This window comes from Nerophis lumbriciformis, linkage group LG29, assembly GCF_033978685.3.
Source record: "Nerophis lumbriciformis linkage group LG29, RoL_Nlum_v2.1, whole genome shotgun sequence".
Lineage (NCBI taxonomy): Eukaryota > Metazoa > Chordata > Actinopteri > Syngnathiformes > Syngnathidae > Nerophis > Nerophis lumbriciformis.
In genome coordinates this window covers 14,943,670-14,951,808 of record NC_084576.2, presented here as the reverse complement: position 1 = coordinate 14,951,808, position 8,139 = coordinate 14,943,670, and the positions used below count along the sequence as shown (strand labels likewise).

The following is an 8,139-nucleotide window of genomic DNA, read 5'->3' as shown; positions in this document are numbered from 1 at the left end:
GCACACACTTTGCTCAGAAATGTGTGCATGAATCAAATGTTCAGTCCAATTTGATGTAAACCACTTAAATTACATACATTCAGTATCCAAAGAAAGCGTTATTGATTAAGACACAAATGAACCTCCATAGAGAATGCAGAAGTGCCGCGCTAACTGTATGAATGTTGATGTGTGTTTCCGCCCGGAAGACTGTTCTGAGTAGGACTGCACATAGCGCTTCGGATTGGCTGGCTCAACAGCCAATGATCTTAAACAACCAGCGGCAAAGCGGAAGTGGACCCAAGGCAGCAATAATGGAAGGACTCTTCTGTAGTTACACGCTCACCGTGGAACCGACATGTTGACTTGTTTGTTTTAAGAGCTTACTTTGGACTTAAACGATGGCTACTTTAGTACTGGACAACGGAGCCTACACGGCAAAAATAGGATACAGTTCGCAGAACGTTAGGTGAGTTTCCCCTCATCTAATGCTGCTGTTACTCTTTCTTTGTTTTCCCCTGTTAGCAGAATTTAAAAAAGCCAAACAAAATACAGTGACAGTTGTTTTAATAGTAGCTGACAGAAACACCCATGATAATACATGCGTGTAAAAAAAAATTAAATAACATGGAACGATATGGGGGTGCAATGTGTGAACTGTCCAGCAGAATGCGCTATTTACAAGAGCAAACTACAAGTGTTCACAAAGTACACATAACAATAATTATGATGAACATCTTGAACCCTTTTTTGTTTAGATAAAAAAGTATTTATGTATTTAATATTTGTTGACTTACTATGGTGTATTATTTATTTACGGTTTATTTATTCAATGTTCTGTTACAGAGAACAAGGAAATGGGATAAAATTGCTATAGTATGAAAAGGGGCAGGATTCAATAAGCTCAGCTTCTTCCTACTCCTTTTCTAACGTGCTGTAATGAAACAACTGGAAATATGATGCATTACATTGTATCGTATGCATGTGCGAAATATTTCTTATTGCCGAGAGCTCAAACTACTCGTAAACGTTTTTGTGTGTCTGTATGCGGAGTAAAACTATGGAACAAACGACTTAAAACACAAGCAATGCCAAACTATTAATCGATTTAAACTATTATACAAACATGGGGTCTGGTTCAAATATAGAGGTGAGGGTATTTAATTTGACCTGCTGCTGTACTCTGTCTCAAAGTGTTAACATGTGCTCAATGTTTCCTTACCATTATTGCTATGTTGTCTATTACCATTGTTGGTATATTCATTGTTCCTACATTGTTGATACAAATTATTGTTACAGTGTATTAATTATTGTTACCTGTGGTAATGCCACCATGATACAACATCTGTATTATAATCCTTGAACAAAGTAAGAGTGAAACTCATGTGAATAATCACTGAATGGAGAACCGGGGGTGGGATTAAATAAATGATCTTCTTCCCACTCCCTTTCAGGCAAAACTGGACAATCATGCACTATCTTAATTTATATTATTATGTTTTGTCAACTTGTACTTCTTTATGTCATTGCCTGAAATAAATAAATAAATGAAAAAAATTAAAACTGAACTGAACTAATGTTGACATAAATCGCAATTATTTTGTCGTCTTCCCTGTTAGCGTCATTCACAACTGTCAGTTTCGTTCCAAGACGTCCCGAATGAAGACCTTCACTGCCAGTCAACTGGATGAGATCAAAGATCCTTCCGGTCTTTTTTACATCCTGCCCTTCCAGAAGGTGACATCTTGACTCCAATCACCTGTCACACTTATAAATTGGAGTTGTTGCTGCTTTCTTAACACTTGTCTCTCATGCTCAGGGTTACCTGGTCAACTGGGACGTCCAGAGGAAAGTTTGGGATCACCTGTTTGGAAAGGAGATGTTCAAGGTAGACAAAGACCGCCATGTCTGCTTAAGAAATTAGATTCATGGCTCTTTGAAGAGACCCAAATCTTGAGGAGTTGTTCCTTTCAAAGAGCCGTTCAAAAGACTGGCTTGTTTTTATAGGGGTTTTTTCAAGTACCACCTAAGAAAACGCTTGACTCTCCAAATACCACCATAATGACCAAAATTATAGTACAGTAGTGTGGTCGGCCTAAGTATTCATTAACAACAAGGCAGAGGTTTTATTTAACATGTATTTATAATATTTTTGGCCACTGTAACATTACAGTTTGAACAGTAACACTATATGAATATAGGAAAATAAAACACTGTACTTTAATCAACTAATTATTTGGTGTACCAAGAGATGGAGCCCACATCCCACTGTTTGAGAATCACTGAGTTATACGATTAGATGTAGATTTACACAAATATTACTCTATTAGTGGGAATTATTCCTAATGATTGGCTATATTTTTTGTTGTTGTTTTCATATATAATATTTCATCAAACGGTGCCATATTTCCATGCTTTGACAGTGACATCAGTACTTTGAATTTTCCCTCACCTAAAAAAATGTATACATAATAAGTATGAAATGCAATAATGAATATAAAAAGTATAAATAAAACTACAATAAAAATTGGGACATAATAAAAAGGTGACTACAAAATTGCACTTCCACAATTTAGAATAATGAACCCGAAAAGTGAATCCAAAAATAAATGAATAAAACAAAACATAATTATAATTAAAAATAATGATGAAAAAATATATACTTACATATTTTTATATTTAAAATATATCCATCAATCCATCCACTTTTTTTTTAATTTTTTTTTTTAAGTTGATCCAAATGCTGCTAAGTGTGCTTAAGCACTGAGTCATTTTCTAGTTCAGTTACAAGTCAGGTGGCATATGTGCAGTGTGGGCAATTGCAGACGCTAAATCTGCATGTCCATAGAAACGACTCCAAAACAAACGGCTCAAAACTGGGAATCGGTTCTCATCATTCACTTAAAAGAGCTGTTCACAAGACTCGTTTAATTTGCGAACGTCATATCTCTAGTCTGCTTTATTTTCCCTCTCTTGCCGCAGCTCATCTTCCCGCTGTGTGTTTGCAGGTGGACTTTGCCGACACCAGCGTGGTTATCACCGAGCCCTACTTCAACTTCACTTCCATCCAGGAGTCCATGAACGAGATCCTCTTTGAGGAGTACCAGTTCCAGTCGGCTGTCAGGATCAACGGTGAGTCGCTAGCTAGCCAAACCTAGCTTGTAGCTTAAGCTCACTGCACGTGTGTGGTTTTTCAGCGGGTTCTCTGAGTGCTCGTCACTACTTCCACACCAGACCATCTCAAATTTGCTGCTTGCTTGTCGACAGTGGCTTCTCCTTCACCCACATCGCCCCCTACTGTCGCGGCAGCAAAATGAAGGACGCCATCTGCAGGTCACAAGCCGCACTGATCTAATTGTTTCTTTCTTTTTGATGATGATGATTATGATGATGATAATGATGATGATGATGATGCTCTCTTCATGTAGGATCAGCATAGGAGGAAAGTTACTGACCAATCACCTCAAAGAAATAATTTCCTATCGGTAGGCCCGCCTTCTCATTTACATTACCAAAGACTGTTAGAAAGTTCAACAAACTTCTCACTGTATCCTTTGTGTGTGTGTGTGTGTGTGCGTGTGTGTGTGTGTGTGTGTGTGTGTGTGTGTGTGTGTGTGTGTGTGTGTGTGTGTGTGTGTGTGTGTGTGTGTGTGTGTGTGTGTGTGTGTGTGTGTGTGTGTGTGTGTGTGTGTGTGTGTGTGTGTGTGTGTGTGCGTGCGTGTGCGTGTGCGCGTGCACGTGTGTGTGTGTGTGTGTCATGCGCACAGTCAGCTGCATGTTATGGATGAGACGCATGTGATCAACCAGGTGAAAGAAGATGTGTGCTACGTGTCCCAGGACTTCTACAAGGACATGGCCATCGCACAGTAAGACTTATCTGACTGACCGGTTGGTAAGCGCCATTAGAGGCGTGTGGGCGGGGCCTGAACTCATCCTTTGTTTTTTTTGTGCGTCACATATGCGTGGAAGCTGATAGTAAAAAATGCTTTGGTAATGATGTAGGGCTGGGCCAATGAAACAAGATCAACATATATCGCAATAGACATGTAGTTAATATAAACAAATAATGCGTTTGATAAAACGTTCAATATATACATTTTTTTGGGGACGGAAGAAACCGGAAGTTATGAAGCAAGGTTTCATGAACAAAGGCACTCGCTTTCTGGTACCCGAGCAAAGCAGGAAGTTATCACTGATCAGTGGGAGGGACAAGCTAACAGCCAATCAGGTAAAGGTATCAACAATCAAGTTGGTTGCGCCATCTTGCTGTCTTGCAGTTGATTTTAAAAATGAGAAATTGTTGATAAAACAGGAAAAGTCACCTCAACAGTATGGCAGTTTTTTGGATTTTTTTTAACCCTTGTTCGTTCCTTATTCGGGTGTATGGAAAGAACAGGTAGAAACTGAAGTGCAAGACTTTATAAATAAAATCCATCCATCTTCTTCCGCTTGTCCGAAGTCGGTTCGCGGGGGCAGCAGCCTAAGCAATGAAGCCCAGACTTCCCTCACCCCAGCTACCTTGTCCAGCTCTTCCCGGAGGATCCCGGGGCGTTCTCAGGCCAGCTGGGAGACATTGTCTCTCCACCGTGTCCTGGGTCTTCCCCGTGGTCGCGTACCAGTCGGACGCGCCCGAAACACCTCCCCAAGGAGGTGTTAGGGGGGCATCCTGACCAGATGCCTGAACCACTTCATCTGGCTTCTATCGATGTGGAGGAGCAGCGGCTTTACTCTGAGCTCCTCCCGAATGACAGAGCTTCTTACCTTATCTCTAAGGGAGAGCACCACCACCCGACGGAGGAAACTAATTTCGGCCGCTTGGACCCGTGATCTTGTCTTTTTGGTCATAACCCAAAGTTCATGACCATAGATGAGGAGAGGAACATCGATAGATCGACTGGTAAATTGAGAGCTTTGCTTTCTGGCTCAGTTCCTTCTTCACCACGACGGATCGATACTGGGTCCAGATCACTGCAGATGCCGCACTGATCTGCCTGTCGATCTTACAATCCACTTCTCCCTCACCCGTGGTACTTGAACTTGGAGCAGGATCTCCTCCCCAACCCGGAGAAGGCACTCCACCCTTTTCCGAGTGAGAACCATGGACTCAGACTTGTAAATGCTGATTTTCATCTCAGTCACTTCTCACTCAGCTGCGAACCGATCCAGTGAGAGCTGAAGATCCTGGCCAGAAGAAGCCAGCAGGACTACATAATCCTCCACTCACCAAACCAAATCCTCTCAACGCCCTGACTGCGCCTAGAAATTCTGTCCATAAAAGTTGTAAACAGAATCAGTGACAATGGTCCTACCCTCACTGGAAAGGGGTCCGACTTACTGCCGGCAATGCGGACCAAGCTCGGACACTGATCATACAGGGAGATAACCGCCACAATCAGACTGTCCGATACGCCATACTCTCCGAGCACTCCCCACAGGACTTCCCGAGGGACACGGTCGAATCCCTTTCCCAAGTCCACAAAACACATGTAGACTGGTTGGGAAAACTCCCATGCACCATCAAGGACCCTGCTGAGAGTAAAGAGTTGGACCACAGTTCCACGACCATGACGAAAACCACACTGTTCCTCCTGAATCCGAGGTTTCACTATCCGGCGTAGCCTCCTTTCCAGTGGACCTTACCGGAAAGGCTGGGGAGTGTGATCCCACGATAGTTGGAACACACCCTCCGGTTCCCCTTCTTGAATAGACAAACCACCATCCCGGTCTGCCAATCCAGAGGCACCGCCCCCGATTTACATGCAATGCTGCCGAGTCTTGCCAACCACGACAACCCCACAGCATCCAAAGCCTTAAGAAACTCCGGGCGGATCTCATCCACTCCTGGGGCCTTGCCACCGAGGAGCTTCTTGACTACCTCGGCAACCTCAGCCCCAGAAATAAGAGAGCCCACTACAGACTATAAGTATAAATGAAATAAATTACAAAATCTAACAAATGTGCTACTTTAAAATAATAGTAGTTTGGTGCAATAATATTTCAATAATAATTACTGCATAACATAAATTAATTTCCATACAGACCAGGTGAAAGAAGATGTGTGCTAAATTAAATGTTACACAGCTGTAACTTCCTGGCACTATACCTGCAAAAAGAGTTCTTCTCAGACTTCTTTGTTTACATTTTCACACTTTGCACTATTTTGTTACACTTAATTAAGAATTTCTTACAATTCTCATAATGTTTGCACCTTCATTTTAAGAGCTTATTGTTAAATGTTCAATGTGATTTTAGAATTTATTTTACATTGATTGTTTGAATGTTTTCCATGCTCGTGTTGACATTTCCTTTCCTTTCATCTTGATAGCTGAGGGGATGATAATCACAAGAAGGTTACATTTTAAGTAAAAATGTTTACATGATTTAATATGTTATTCTCACCATCCTTATTTTTGAATATATCAATAATTATTGATATCGACCGTTACAAAACGCTTATATCAAGATACAGCTTTCAGCCATATCGCCTAGCTCTATAATAATAATGTGTCCTTCCAGGCTGAAGGGACATGACAACACTGTCATGAGGGATTATGTCCTTCCTGACTTCAGCACCATCAAGAAAGGATTCTGCAAGGTCAGCATTTTATATCTATCTTGTCAAGACACAATACTATAGAAATTAAACATTAGTATACTTTAGAGTAGTCAGTGTAACGCTTGTATGGCTACAGTAGCTTCCTTATAATGGTGGAAAACTGACATGCAGTCTGCTTCACAATGTCGCAGTACATGTAGGAAGGAATCTCTTCGCCAACGAACCGCGGTTCCCCAGTGCCAGCATCACTCGTGCAACCACCGACTGTGATGCTATCACTACAATCCCAATGCTTGACTGTAGGCAAGACAGGGTTATGTCATCAGGGACCATTCCCATGTCTAATAAACACATCTAATGCAGTGAGACCTAACTCCATACACAGTAACAATCAATTAATTGCATGAGAAAGTGTCTCCAAATGTTTGACTTATACACCCCTCAAATTTATTTAAAAAAAAAAAATAGAAAGCGAACTTGGAAATACTTTATCCCAAAGTAGGGGATCATACCCTGCTTTACACCGTCACAGTACACATTGGAATAAATATTTTCTTCAATGAACCGCAGCTCCCGGTGCCAGCAGCATTCGTGCCCCAGACCGTGACGCTACCATCCCCATTGTTGACTGTAATCAAGACACAATTATTCTACTACCAACTTGTGTTGCCAGATATTAACACAATTATGGCTGTGTTCACTCATTTTCAGTGTATACAAAAACGATACTGCTATACAAGCTGTACATTGACTACTCTATAATGTGTATATACGAGTATATGATCTACTGCACAGTATTGTCCCTTGACAAAAAAAATGTGTTAAAATGTGACTTTTGTGAGATAGCGTACTCTATGTAATTTCTTCTCTTCCAGCCAGCTGAGCAGGTAGTTCTGAGTGGGAAGTACAAGACTGGAGAGCAGATCCTCAGGTTGGCCAACGAGCGGTTTGCCGTTCCCGAGATGCTCCTCCACCCATCGGACATTGGTCTCCAGGAGATGGGCATTCCAGAGACCATTGTGCACTCTGTCCAGTCGTTGCCGGAAGGTCTAAGTTTCTATTCAGACTTTAATTCCTCGTTATTCGCCGAGGCAGAAACAAGCTTGTTCCATTGTGATGGTAGCAGGTGTTGACACATGTGCTTCTGTGCAGACATGCAGCCTCACATGTACAACAACATCATCCTGACCGGAGGCAACACTTTGTTTCCGGGCTTCAGGGAGCGACTGGAGGCTGAACTTCGCTCTCTGGTTCCCACTCACTTCCCCGTTTCGGTCACGCTTCCCGACAAGTGAGTTGCACTTGTCGTTCTCTGTACTCTTGTCTTTTTTGTGTGCAATGACGTGGTCCTCTTGTGTCACAGTCCCATCACATACTCGTGGGAAGGAGGGAAGTTACTGGCACAAGATCCCGATTACGAAGAGATAGTGGTCACACGAGATGACTACGAGGAGAACGGACATTTTATCTGTGAAGAAAAGTTTGACATCTAAATGACCAACATAACTAAACAACTGTTAATAAAAAAAAAAAATCACTTTTTTATTTGACATTTTATGTTTAATTACAGCGTTTATATTAATATGGTGACAGTGTTCACTGCC

The 8,139-nt window shown here is 41.7% G+C and overlaps 1 protein-coding gene across 1 annotated transcript; it reads left to right on the top strand.

The window, feature by feature from the left end:
• Positions 1 to 246: 246 nt before the first annotated feature.
• On the top strand, positions 247 to 8,085 carry actr6 (actin related protein 6). The gene is made up of 11 exons (XM_061924994.2): positions 247 to 448; positions 1,599 to 1,716; positions 1,799 to 1,867; positions 2,988 to 3,111; positions 3,177 to 3,312; positions 3,408 to 3,464; positions 3,747 to 3,845; positions 6,496 to 6,574; positions 7,411 to 7,582; positions 7,688 to 7,826; positions 7,899 to 8,085. The coding sequence occupies exons 1-11, from the start codon at positions 381 to 383 to the stop codon at positions 8,026 to 8,028; spliced, it is 1,191 nt and encodes a 396-aa protein (XP_061780978.1). The 5' UTR covers positions 247 to 380; the 3' UTR covers positions 8,029 to 8,085.
• The last annotated feature ends 54 nt before the right edge of the window (positions 8,086 to 8,139 follow it).

What these genes read in the sequence shown, in the direction of transcription:
- actr6 (XM_061924994.2), top strand. Translation starts at nt 381, where the DNA reads ATGGCTACTTTAGTACTGGACAACGGAGCCTACACGGCAAAAATAGGA. An exon ending in TGTCCAGTCGTTGCCGGAAG is followed by an intron (nt 7,583 to 7,687) that starts GTCTAAGTTTCT and finishes GCTTCTGTGCAG; the next exon opens with ACATGCAGCCTCACATGTAC. An exon ending in TCGGTCACGCTTCCCGACAA is followed by an intron (nt 7,827 to 7,898) that starts GTGAGTTGCACT and finishes CTTGTGTCACAG; the next exon opens with TCCCATCACATACTCGTGGG.